The sequence below is a fragment of the Leishmania infantum genome, chromosome 19, assembly GCF_000002875.2.
Source record: "Leishmania infantum JPCM5 genome chromosome 19".
NCBI classification, from domain to species: domain Eukaryota; phylum Euglenozoa; class Kinetoplastea; order Trypanosomatida; family Trypanosomatidae; genus Leishmania; species Leishmania infantum.
The window spans coordinates 656,743-669,653 of NC_009403.2; the positions used below are offsets into that span (position 1 = coordinate 656,743).

The following is a 12,911-nucleotide window of genomic DNA, read 5'->3' on the forward strand; positions in this document are numbered from 1 at the left end:
CTCACTCATTCAGAGGGACAAAGGCGAGCTGCGCCGATGACCTTCTTTGTGTTGTTCGCTTTTCGACTGAGGGAGCGTACAGGCGACAGACATGCATGTATGGACGTATATATATATATATATATATGCAAGCGAAATGCGAAAAGAAAAGGACACCCCCAGTAGCTTCTTCTTCCCCCCCCCCCAATCTCTCACACACACGCACACACGTCTGTACCCACGTGCAGGATGACCACCGCCACAACAAACGCTTACTTTGCTCAAGGTGCGCAATCTTCGAATACGCACCCGCACTCAAGTACACAAACTCGCACGCGCTAGAAAAGTGCGAGGCGGATCCAACTCTCCGCTATACCGCATCCAGCGGAACTGAATAGCAACATCCGTTCTCTAAAGCGTGGCCGATTCTCAACCCCTACCCAGGCGACAGGAGTGCCGTTTACGCGTTTTCTGCATCGTCTCTGAAGCCACTACACACGGAGCCGGAAGGGGGTCAGGGCACTGACTTCTAGTGCACGCGACACGCGATCAATGCTCGACTCAGGCTCCTCCAGCGCCGAAGGCGGCGCGAAGCGGTTCAGCCGCCAGCAGATCATTCAGCACGTCAAAAAAAGCTTGCTCTACACGGCGTTCGACGTCAGGTGGGTGCCGCAGACGGCGTCCTTCGCGGTGGTCGGACAGTACCCAAACAACCACGGTGCGCTCTCCGTTTATCAGCTGCACCACGGCGATGTGCAGCCGACGGTCGAGGTGCGGCTTCCTCATCCGCTGAAATGCTGCACGTTTGGGCATAACGTATCTTTTAGCAGCAGTGGAGGGAACACCAGCAACATCACTGCCGCCAGTGCGACGATGAATCAGATCGCGACTGGCGACTTTGCCGGCAGCTTGCAGATTTTCGACCTGAGCCGCCTCGGCTCGACCCCCTCAAGAGCGCCCAACGCACTGAGCGACGTGACAGCGGCTTCTGTGCTTCACATACCCCATGCACACGAGAGCATCATCAACGCCATCGACGGCGCGCGTTACTCGGGGCCGCCGGAGGTGGCGACAGGGAGCCGCGACGGCTCCGTCAAGGTGTGGGACACTCGCCAGTCTAACAAGCCGGTTGTGTCGCTCAACCCTGTCGACCCTGCTCGCGCCCGCGACTGTTGGACAGTACGACTCGGAAACAGCTTCGACCCGGACGAGCGTGTGGTCGCTGCGGGCTACGACAACGGTGACGTCAAAATATTCGACCTTCGCACGCAGAAGATGCTGCACGAGATGCACGTGAACAACGGCGTGTGCGATTTGGAGTTTGATCGGCCCGACATTCCCATGAACAAGCTCCTCGTATCGTCTCTGGAGGGTCGCGTGCGGTGCTACGACATGCGCACCTTGCATCCCAAGCTCGGCTACGCGTACGTGGAGGAGCGCGTATCCGAGGGGACGGTGTGGTGCTCTCGCGCGCTGCCACAGAACCGAGAGATCTTCTTGAGCGGTGGCGGTGGCGAGCTGACGCTGTGTCTCTACAAGTACCCGCCAGAGCGCACTCTGAAAGACGGGGATGGGCTTCAGCGCGGCGTGGCGGGCGCAGTGGAGCAGCTGAACAAGGCGAAGATCGGCGATCAGCCTATCAACGCGATGGACTGGAATCGCTCAAAGGAGGGTCTCGCTGTGTGCGCCTCTTTCGACCAGAGCATTCGGGTCATGCTGGTCACTAAGCTCAGTCTACTTTCGTAGCGACAGGGCGAGTAGGGGGTGGGGAGGGACGGGCGGAAAGACTTCGCACCACCAGAATGCGCACACGCCTGCATAGGCGCGCTGCGCGCTCTTTTCCTGACTTGTTCCTCATCGACAAGGGCCTACAAACTGCTTATGTGTTGTGCGACTGCGGCCTTGTTTGCCCCCCTACCTCCCTCACCACTGACATATCTGTCTCCGTTTGCATGCTTCGCGATGGCGCCCACTCATGGTGGTTACACGACCCCCCTTTTCTTCCTCTCGTCTCTCATCGTTGTGCATCACTTGTCTCATCTGCGTCGGTGCGTGCGGTTGCAGCGTGCGCGGCGGCGGATCGAAGGCAACGTGAACACGTGGGCGCCCACTGTGCAATCAGACACACACGCACACACACACATCCGTCCATAGTGGGATGCTGTTGTTGCTCGCCGTCATGTGCCTGTGCCGTTTGAGGAGTTCTTGTTTATAGAGGGCGGCTGCTGGGTCGGTGGTGCCTTTCTCGTGCCTGTGTGCGCGCGTATGAGCGATGACTGCAGTGGGCTGTGTGCATGCCGCTCCCCGTCCTCTCCCGTCTTCACTGCTCCTTTGCTTGCCTGTGGCTTCGCCTCCCCCGTGCGTGTGTCGTGCACAACACCGCAGACGGGAGCCGACCGTGCCCAATGTTGTACATTGTGCACTTATACCGAACCACCGAGCAGCAGCGGCGGCAGTGGAAAGGAATACAAACGAACACTCATGCGCACACCAACGGAAAGAGTACCCGACAAGTACAACATCGCTGGCATCCGCGTAGACGTGAAGCAGAGGAGAAGGCCAAGCCGGGGGTGGAGGCGAGCCTCACACCATGTGCAGGCCTACGCGAATTTGACCTTTTTGTTTCATGGAAGCAACGAAGGAAAAAGCGACGCCACTCTGCGTGCGGCTGTGGGCCGATGTATGATTTTCGTCTCTTTGTATGTCCCTCACCATGCCACGTCCCGACTTCCCTGCATCTTGTGGCGCTGTGCGGGGGGGGGGCTACACGATATCGCCTCCGGCGACTGTCGTCTGTGCACGCATGCAGGCACTTTCGACGCCGAGGCAGTGGCGGTGAACTATTCTCACGCTTGGACGCCCCATTCTTGTCTCTGCCGCGCGCTCTACGCTGATGCGGACGCTCACACGCGCGTCCACGTTCGCAGCCCACTGCTCTCCGTCTTCTCTCTGTTCATTTGTCTGCTTGAGTCGTGCATTTCTCTTCAGCGTGGCGGCGACATACTGCGCGTCCCTCTCTTGACCTCCCTCTCAGTCTTTCGTTTTATATACCGTCTTCCTCTCCCGACTCTCTCGTTCTCCGGGCCTTCCCGCTGTAGCGCAGCCCTTCAAGGCACATTCGCCCTTCGTGCACCTGCTTCACTTGCGTGTGCGTGCGTGTGTGTGACATGGACGCAATGGCGACCAACAACGCGAACTACCGCATCAAGACCATCAAGGATGGCTGCACCGCCGAGGAGTTGTTCCGGGGCGATGGACTGACGTACAACGACTTTATTATTCTGCCAGGCTTCATCGACTTTGGCGCTGCCGATGTGAACATCTCCGGCCAGTTCACGAAGCGCATCCGCCTCCACATCCCGATCGTGTCGTCGCCGATGGACACCATTACGGAGAACGAGATGGCGAAGACAATGGCACTTATGGGCGGCGTCGGTGTGCTGCACAACAACTGCACGGTGGAGCGGCAAGTGGAGATGGTGAAGTCGGTGAAGGCGTACCGCAACGGATTCATCTCCAAGCCCAAGTCGGTGCCTCCGAACACTCCCATCAGCAACATCATCCGTATCAAGGAGGAAAAGGGCATCAGCGGCATTCTTGTGACGGAGAACGGCGACCCGCACGGCAAGCTGCTTGGCATCGTGTGCACGAAGGATATAGACTACGTAAAGAACAAGGACACGCCGGTATCGGCGGTTATGACGCGACGTGAGAAGATGACGGTGGAGCGTGCACCGATTCAGCTGGAAGAGGCAATGGACGTGCTGAACCGCAGCCGCTACGGCTACCTGCCTATCGTGAACGAGAACGACGAGGTTGTCAATCTCTGCTCCCGTCGCGATGCTGTCCGCGCGCGTGACTACCCGCACAGCACACTGGACAAGAGCGGTCGACTCATCTGCGCTGCCGCAACCTCAACGCGCCCGGAGGACAAGCGGCGAGTGGCAGCTCTGGCGGATGTCGGCGTTGATGTTCTGGTTCTGGACAGTTCTCAGGGCAACACGATCTACCAGATCGCCTTCATCAAGTGGGTCAAGTCGACCTATCCGCACCTCGAGGTGGTGGCGGGAAATGTGGTGACGCAAGATCAGGCCAAGAACCTCATCGATGCCGGCGCGGACGGTATTCGCATCGGCATGGGCAGCGGCAGCATCTGCATCACGCAGGAGGTTCTAGCTTGCGGTCGTCCTCAGGGTACGGCGGTGTACAAGGTGGCACAGTACTGCGCGTCCCGCGGCGTTCCGTGCACTGCTGACGGCGGCCTTCGCCAGGTCGGCGACATCTGCAAGGCGCTTGCCATCGGTGCCAACTGCGCGATGCTCGGCGGCATGTTGAGTGGCACAACTGAGACGCCTGGCGAGTACTTCTTCAAGGGCGGCGTGCGCCTGAAGGTGTACCGCGGCATGGGGAGCCTGGAGGCGATGAGCCAGGGCAAGGAATCCGGCAAGCGCTACCTCTCCGAGAACGAGGCGGTACAGGTTGCACAGGGCGTGTCTGGCAACGTCGTGGACAAGGGCTCTGCCGCGAAGCTCATTGCCTACGTCTCGAAAGGGCTCCAGCAGTCGGCGCAGGACATCGGCGAGATCAGCTTCGACGCGATTCGCGAGAAGATGTACGCCGGCCAGGTGCTTTTCAGTCGCCGCTCCCCCACGGCCCAGGGCGAGGGGGGCGTGCACTCGCTTCACAGCTACGAGAAGAAGTTGTTTGCAGCCAAGATGTAGGACGTGCAGGCAGTTCTCTTCCCTTCGCCTAACTGTCCTCCCCTCTCGCGTCGTCTCCGTGCCCTTCTCTTGCTGCTGCTTGCGCTTGAAAAAGCGCGTTCCTTGATCGACGACTTGGCGCCTTTTACTGCTGCTGGCTTGCTCAGCGTCGTGGAACACACGCAAGCAACAGACGCAGTCCACACATCCCCCCTCCCAAGAGGCCAAGTTGCACTCACGGGCTATTCTGAGCACGGCTTGGATGAGACCATCCCCGTCATCTTTTTTCCTTTGCTGCTATGCCTTTCGAGCCCGCCGTGCAAGAGGTATCCACCGCGTGCCACCTGAAATGGGGCAGGAGGGCTGCAGAGGTGCACGCTTGCGCGACTCGGGGGGACAGCCAAAGAGAGGGAGAGAGCGGGGCGCAGTTGCTCTTGTCCATGAACTATGCCTGTGCGCCACTCAAACTGCCCAGTGCGTTTTTGTGCGCATCTTCATGAAGAGAGTAGCAACCTCTCATATGGAGAAGACTCATCAGCAACGTGAACGTCATCGGCAACGTTTGGCAGGCGCCTGGGAATGAGTCGTTCCTCCGTCTCTCGCGCCTGTCTCCTTGTGCGTGATTTGTCTTACTTTTCCTTGCCGAACCCCTCTACCAACGAGCCTGCCTCACCGTCGGATGACAAGGCCTCTTTTCAACGCAGGTTGACACGTAATCTTAATCGATATAACGCACTCAAGGTAAAATATATCACATTCCCCCTCGCCGCCGCCGCCGCCTGCCCTGTCGTCTCACGCCGCACTCCTCGGCATCGCTTTGGGTGAGACCCGCCGACGCGCCATCCCAAGCAGTGCAGGCGTTTGCAAGCGTGTGCGTGCCTCTCCCTCTGTTGTTGTTGGCATTTCTTTCGCCACTGTGCTCTTCTCTCCTTTTTATCTGTGCTGAGTGGCGCTTCGGCCTCGTAAATTTTCTCCAAGCACACGCACACAAACGTTCTGAGGGCCGCCGTCGGGCTTGTTTGTCTTTCTTCATGCTTGCCGGCGTGACCTCCCTACCGAGAGCGAGGGCAGTCTCTACTCCGCCTTTGAGGCAGAGAGAAATCACGACCTCAAAATGGACGCGCAATACATGAGCGGACCGCGGGTGTATGTGTGCGTACGTGATTCGGTGTGGGTGGCTCCCAGACGCCCTCATTTCTTTCTTCGCTATCAACGTATATCGCTCCCACTCACATCGATAGCCTCTCATGTGGTGTGCCTGCGTCTTTGCCGTGTTACACGAATGGCGGTACCTCGAGGCTTTCACTTGCGCCCTGCGCACGTTCACCATTCTCGCGCACAACTCATCCAGTGGGCTCTGCCGTCGTTTGCGGAAGAGAGTGGTGCTCGCGCCACCGACGTACACATCGAGGGTGTAAGCGTGTCCCTCTCACTTTGTGGCGTGCGTCGTTGCCAGGAGCGGTCTCTTCGCATCTTCACCTCTCCCCAGCGCAGCCTGCAGATACACCTCTTCCATGAATCTCCTTTCACCACGTGCGTCTGCCCGTCTCTCTTCGGCATGGTATCGTCTTGCGGTCCGTCCGTCGTGCATGCGCGTTGCACTCTGTGCAGTATCACCACCACCACCTCTACGCACAGGCAGAGAGAACACTATCGAGACAAAACTCCACAAGAGAGCCACAGAACAACAACAAGAAGCAGCACACACTCCGAAGCTGCTCACACACACACCCACACACACACATATATATATATATATGTTTGCCTGCGTGCGCCCTTCTCCACCTCTCCAGCCTCGCCAACCATCCCTCCACTTCCTCTTTTTTTTTGTTCTTGGCATTACAGCCCCAAGATGCGTCAACGCAAAGGCGTGCCGGCCCCTGTGGTCCCATCCGCCACCGCTACGTACGCGGCATACCCAGGCAGCTCGGACAGCGCCCACACCGCGCACCAAGCAAGCTCAACGAACACCCGTGACCTCAACCACCGAGCAGCAACCACTGCCGCAACGGCTACAGATGCTGACTCGTTTCAGCGGCGTGCAAATCGGCTTGAGGAGATGGAGCGCTCCCTCTACTACACGCCGCAGCTCTTGTGGCTGCAGGTGATGGACCGAATGCCGTACGAGCTCACTCACTACTTTGTGTCCTCCCCCCCACCCCACCACGAGGCGATGCTGAGTGGAATTCGTGAGCAGTACGGCCGGCCGTACTCCGCAGAGAAGCCGTTCGATGTCGAGCTTCTGGGCCGCTTGTGGAACGGCCATAGCAGGGTGATGTTTGCGACGGACAACCTGGTATTCTCGGCAGCGGCTCACTCGGTGAGTGATCGGTGGAAGGAGATGGGCTTTCAAGGCACTGACCCCTCAACGGACTTTCGTGGAGCCGGCATTTTTGGCCTCGCACAGCTCGTGTACCTCGTGGAACACCACCCTGAGCAGTGGAGCGCGATCCTGACTCCCGACTTCATGGCCGCCGCCGCGGGGCTGAACGTGACGATGCGCCTCGCGACACTGCTTGGCATCAACTCGTCCCTGAACCAGTTCAGCAGCTCGGTTCTCTCCACATATTCCGCGCGCGAGGCGCGTCTGCGGTTGTGCCGCTTCATCTTCGATCCGAGCGTCGATGTTGCCACTCAGCGACTGAGCGAGGTCTACTGCTTTGCCATGCGTCTTCTGCATTACCGATGGATGCGCTCGACGCGCAACATCATGGAGCTCAATCAGCAGCTTAGCAATATGTACACGGAGCTGGACCGGCTGCTGTTTCTGTGTAATACACTAGAGGAACTGTGCAGCCTCCTGTGATGGGGCTGAGCTTTCCGTTCTCTCAGCAACGCCGCCGACGAACGCGCATTGCTGACAAGAAAGCCTCCAGTCCCGCTCCGTCTGCGGGTATTATGCAGCGACTGGAGCAACGCTATACTCTGCTTCTCTCTTCTGGGTCACGCGGCTGGACACCCCGCACCTGCGCGTTTCTCTAATGTGCGTCAAATGTGTGTGTGTGTGTGTCTTGGGTGACATTGTGTTGCTGACACGTTCCCTTGTCTCTTCTTCCGAGACTTCTCTCGCTTAAGCTCGCGCGTTCTTCGTCAGCTGTGAAGGGTGGACACACTCGGGCTCCTCTCTTTTCTCGTGCCGGCCTTCTGTCGCTCCGTTGCTTCGCCTTTTGCCGTTCTGCCCTCTCGTGGTGGCACTCTCAGTGCTGGAAGAGATGCTGAGGAAAAGACCCATGGGGGGACTCGTTGCAGATTCTGTTTGTTCGCGTCTGTGCTGGACGCAACCCCTCTTCCAGTTTGTGCATTGTGTACGCACACCGTGTCTGTACCGGCGCTCTGCACTACCAGCCCTGCTTTGCCTCTACGAAGCCATGGCCACACCGGCGCGTCGTCGCCCCGAAGGGAGTAGCCCCGTCTCTGTGGTGCTCCCATTCAACGAAGTCTACGTGGCCGCAAGGCGACTTATTGATCACTGTGCTCATTCCTCGTTTTTTTTTTCCACCGCTTCGTCCCGCTGTGACGTGTGTGCAGACGCTGGCACACACTCAAATTTGCTGCCAGCACCCCACCCACACAGACATGCACACACTTTTCGAACACTAGACGCGCTCTCTCACGCAGTGCGCCGCTGTCGCTGTTTTGGTCCTCTAGGCCTTGCTTTACTGTGCCACGCGACGAAGAGGGCGGAAATATAAAGCGCACACAACATATCGATTCTCGGGCCTGCCAGAAGAAAAGACTGCGAACCTGTTTGATGCCCCTCATTGGCGACTGCATGCGCCAGCTGGCGGAGCAGCTGAGGGGCTGCGATGGTGTCGTCGCTGTGGATCCATTGGCGTGCGCCTCATTCCATGAGGAGACTGCGGCGCGCATCGCACTAGAGGCTCTCTCGTTGCTCCTCTTGGATAGGCCCAGTGAGCGGCGCACGGACGGCATGTGTGCACATCGTCGAACGTGGTGTGGCATTGGCGTTTTGCGTGGCCGGGAGAGTGACGTGGCCTACAACTCTGGAGAGGGCGCCAGCGTGCTATGGAACGTTGTCCCTGTCGCCCTCACCGTGGTGCCGTGGCAGGTGGAGCTTCCACGGCGGCTGCAGGATCTCGTGCTTTGCCAAGGCCACTTTGCATCCATCGACCAGCTTGATTACGGAAGCAGCGCTGTCGGCCCCGTCCCGGACACCTTCCTGACGCGCGAGGCGGTGGCCTTGCTTTGTGGGCTGCCACGCTGCCGCGTGCAAGCGGTCTCCGGCCGCTTCCCTCTCTTTGGTCGAGTCGTACCTCCCTCTTTTTCGGCGGCGCCTCGAGGTGTCACGGCAACGGATGCGACCTGGTCGTTGGTGTCTTCACGAGAGGTCTCTCCTGCTCGATCCGCAGCGGCTGCACAGCGGCACGCACGCCGGCTGATGCCCTTCCTGGTGAGCGGCTTGTCATCTCTGATGGAGCCGTTTTCTCTGCGGAACGATAGGTCTGTGCCGGAGTGCTGGGCCGTGGTTTCTTACCCAGATGGACTGCCGCGTGCAGAGGCAGCGCGTGAGGAGGTCGACGGTGTCTCTCGTGACATCAGTGACACTGCCGGAGCCGTCTCCTCACACGAAGCCAATGTGCACGAGTCTGATGGCTCCTGCGAGGCGGCACCGTTTTTCATTCTGCCGTCCCACCTGCTGTGCCGCTCGCTGCGCGTCGCGGTTGGCTGGCAGAAGATTTCGCCCTCCTCACGACCATTGGTGTCGGAGGTGCTTCAGCGTCTCTGCTGCCTTGTGGATCGTATTGCACTCCGCACAGACCGAGGCGTCACACTCACATCCCGGACAGCCTGTAGTACCGGTCAGGAGACGCTTTCTGCCACCATGACGATTCAAAAGGCGTCCAGCATGTGAGCTTCGACACCATGGCAGCCCCTCCACGGCGTTCTTCCGAGTTCTCGCGCACGCGTTCGTTTTCTGTGTATTCCCTTTCGATATCCCACCTTTGATGTCTTTTGTCCCTTTGATGGTGCGTGCTGTGCCGCACATCACCCGCGCCCCGTCAACGGGCTAGTCTCCTGCTACATGTCCTTGCCACCCAGAACGAAAAACAAAGAGGAATGCGCACCAGGGGCGCGAAGGGAGCGCCATCTTCTCTGCAGCAGCGCGCCGATGTAGCGTGTGCCTCTCTCGCTTTCTCTGCAGTTGGAGTGGCGTCTGTTCATGTGCCAGACACATCGGATAGCGCAGGTGGTGGTGATGGACAGAGGTTGAGGAGGTTCATGCGGGTCACGTGCCCTTTCACGTTCTTGACTCCTCTCCACTGTGCCTTGTGTGCACATCCCATTTGATGCTTGCTTGCTGCTCCTCGCTTCCACGGCTTTGTTTCGGTGTGGTGGCACACCAGAGTCCTTCCCCCGGGGCGACGCGCTTCTTCACTGTCCATATACTGCCTCACCTGCGTCTTCTCTTGCACTTCTCTCCCTCTCATCCATCTCGTTGCGCGACTGTTGCTCTGGGCGACACCGCCTCCTCTCCATCTCGTGACACGCACACAAACATCTTCGGCTTGACAAGCACTCCTCGATTCCCGATACCATTGCAGCAGCGAGGCCGATGCAGCAGCAGAGCGGCCACACCTCTTTTTAAATCCCCTCGATCTCTCTCCCGCGTCTTCTCATCTATTCCTGTTGCTCTTAGCGAAGTCCTTCCCTTTAGCGTGCGTGAGCTTGCGGACTGTCGCTGTCGCACGTACCAACTATTGGCCTTCCCGCGCGCTTTCTCTCGCACGCACGCAGTGCTAGGCGGCTGCGCGGCTCAGCGGTGACTGCACCGCCCGGCCTCATCCGCGAGATTTTCCTTCTCTATCTACACAATGGATCCTCTGCAACGGGAGGCGTCCAAGAACGGTGAGGAGGGGGCGGCGGGGGCAGAGAGGCCCTCCTACTTCCGCGGCTTCTTCGACGCAGAGAAGCGCCGCAAGGTGGTCAACCATGACCCTACCGTAGGCCAGGCCATTGGCGGCGCCGTTGTAATGGCACTCCCGGTGGCGCTCATCATAGTTTTGGTGATGCGTCGACGCGCGCGCCTCGCCACTCAGGAGGCGTCCGGCGCCGCGCCGAAGGAGGGCGGCTTCTTCAGCGAGATGCAGAAAATGATGCGGCAGACCATGAATCCGATGGGTGAGAAGAACTTCAAGGTGTCGGTGAAGGACACGAAGTTTAGCGACGTCATCGGTGTACCAGAGGCACTGGCAGAGGTACAGCAGTACGTCAACTTCCTGAAGACGCCGCAAGTTTTCACCCGGCTCGGCGGCCGCCTACCGAAGGGTTGTATTCTCACAGGAGAGCCCGGCACCGGCAAGACGCTGCTCGCAAAGGCGGTGGCCGGCGAGGCGAGCGTTCCCTTCTACAGCTGCAGTGGTGCTGACTTCATCGAGGTGTACGCCGGCTCCGGACCAAAGCGAGTGCGCGAGCTCTTCGCGGCGGCCAAGAAAGATGCCCCGTCTGTTATCTTCATCGACGAGATCGACGCCGTCGGCTCGCGCAGCAGCGGGAACGGTGCGATGGGTCTCAGCAGCGAGGAGAATCGAACCATCAATCAACTGCTGGCCGAGCTGGACGGGCTGCAACCGAACGAGGCGGTTGTCGTGTTCGCGGCTACGAACTTTGTGGACAGCCTAGACAAGGCACTCCTGCGCGAGGGCCGCTTTGACCGCAAGGTCGAGATCCCGATGCCGGACAGGCAGGCTCGCCAGGACCTCTTCAACCACTATCTTAGCCGCATCGCCTGCGAGGATGCCGGGTCGCTCTCGAAGAAACTGGCCGAGCTGACTCCTGGAGTGTCGCCAGCCACCATCGCAGCCATCGTCAACGAAGGTGCTCTCAGCGCCGCCATAAAGGACAAAGCCGTCGTCGCCGCCGTGGACCTCCTCCCCGCGATTGACGACGTACTCGTCGGCAAGAAGCACCGCAGTCGCATGAGCGACGATGCTGCGAGAAGGGTGGCACTACATGAGAGCGGCCACGCACTCGTGGCATGGCTGCTGCCAGAGCAGACAGACGTGGTCAAGATCTCCATCACGCCGCGCGGCCCCGCCGGAGGCTTCACCCAGCAGGTCGGCCGCGAGGTGTTGGACATGGCGACTGAGTTTTCGCTCTTCACGGACATTTGCGTCATGCTGGGTGGGCGGCTGGCGGAGATGACGCAGCACGAGTCCCTCACCACTGGTGCTCAGGACGACTACCAGCGGGCGACTCAGACGGCCATTCGTGAGTTCCTTGCGTTTGGTATGTCTCGCCAGGTCGGTCTCCTCTCGTACGAGCCGCAGCGACTCAGCGAGGGTCGCATGCACCAGAAGCACTCGGAGGCAGCGCATAAGATGGCGGAGGAGGAGGCGGCCCGGCTGGTCGCTGCCGCGTCTGATCACGTGAAGATGCTCTTGCGGTCTCATGATGCACTACTGCAGAAGCTCGCGGCTTCGCTCTTCGAGAGGAAGGAACTGCTGCGCGAGGATATAGAAGCGATTGTGGGTCCACGCCCTGGAACCAGCTCGGCCGTGTCGGAGCAGACACGTGCGGCACTTCGCCGCTTCGTCGACGCGTCTGAAGCCGCAGCGCTGCAACGCCAGACCGCAAGAGAGGCGATGTGTGCCACCCTTTCTACTGCGTAAGGTGGAAGGTGGGTGGCCGACACAGATACACGCATGCAGGTGCAACTCCTGGTTGCCTTTTGTTCAGGCCCCTTCTTTTCTCTCCGTATTTGCTGCTCTCTTTTCGGTGCTGATCAAGCAGTGCTGCTGCCAAGTGGGGCGGCGCTGCTGATCGCACGGAGTGCTCATGCCTGTAGCTCACAGAGGTGTGTTGACACCTGCGGCCAAGTCGGTCGCGTTGCGCTGTTGTTGAGCGACGCTTGCTAGTTGTGCAAAGAGAGACAGAGGCCCGTTGCGGCACGCCCGCATCCACATGAACACAGATGTGCTGCCGCCGCACTTCGCCAGTGGAGGTGGGGATAATTAGCTTGGATCTGCATCTAAAGCAGCACCCCTGGGACAGACTTGTGAGCGTCCCCGCTGCGTTGAGCGCGTGAGGAGGTGTGCCTTATCCTGCACAGGGCGGAGTAGCTGAGGGTCGCCACTGTCGCTTGCCCGTGCAGGTCAGTGCGCCGACTCTTTCAGCGCCGCTGCTGTGAATCGGTATCTGGACAACAGCCTCGCCACGCTGACCCGCGCAAATCGCGCTGGTCAGCACTCTATCTAGTTGCTCTCTGCTCCT

General features: G+C 59.5%; 5 protein-coding genes across 5 annotated transcripts; all 5 read left to right on the plus strand.

Moving 5' to 3' along the window:
- Positions 1–531: 531 nt before the first annotated feature.
- LINJ_19_1580 (conserved hypothetical protein) lies at positions 532–1,725 on the plus strand (the record flags this gene model as incomplete). Its single annotated transcript, XM_001465088.1, has 1 exon — positions 532–1,725. The coding sequence occupies one exon, from the start codon at positions 532–534 to the stop codon at positions 1,723–1,725; it is 1,194 nt and encodes a 397-aa protein (XP_001465125.1).
- A 1,430-nt stretch (positions 1,726–3,155) lies between these two features.
- LINJ_19_1590 (inosine-5'-monophosphate dehydrogenase) lies at positions 3,156–4,700 on the plus strand (the record flags this gene model as incomplete). The annotated part of the gene is made up of 1 exon (XM_001465089.1): positions 3,156–4,700. One exon carries the CDS (start codon positions 3,156–3,158, stop codon positions 4,698–4,700), a length of 1,545 nt encoding a protein of 514 aa, XP_001465126.1.
- A 2,038-nt stretch (positions 4,701–6,738) lies between these two features.
- Positions 6,739–7,485, plus strand: LINJ_19_1600 (hypothetical protein, unknown function; the record flags this gene model as incomplete). The annotated part of the gene is made up of 1 exon (XM_001465090.1): positions 6,739–7,485. One exon carries the CDS (start codon positions 6,739–6,741, stop codon positions 7,483–7,485), a length of 747 nt encoding a protein of 248 aa, XP_001465127.1.
- A 945-nt stretch (positions 7,486–8,430) lies between these two features.
- On the plus strand, positions 8,431–9,552 carry LINJ_19_1610 (hypothetical protein, unknown function; the record flags this gene model as incomplete). The annotated part of the gene is made up of 1 exon (XM_001465091.1): positions 8,431–9,552. One exon carries the CDS (start codon positions 8,431–8,433, stop codon positions 9,550–9,552), a length of 1,122 nt encoding a protein of 373 aa, XP_001465128.1.
- A 961-nt stretch (positions 9,553–10,513) lies between these two features.
- On the plus strand, positions 10,514–12,310 carry LINJ_19_1620 (metallo-peptidase, Clan MA(E), Family M41; the record flags this gene model as incomplete). Its single annotated transcript, XM_001465092.1, has 1 exon — positions 10,514–12,310. The coding sequence occupies one exon, from the start codon at positions 10,514–10,516 to the stop codon at positions 12,308–12,310; it is 1,797 nt and encodes a 598-aa protein (XP_001465129.1).
- Between the last annotated feature and the right edge of the window lie 601 nt (positions 12,311–12,911).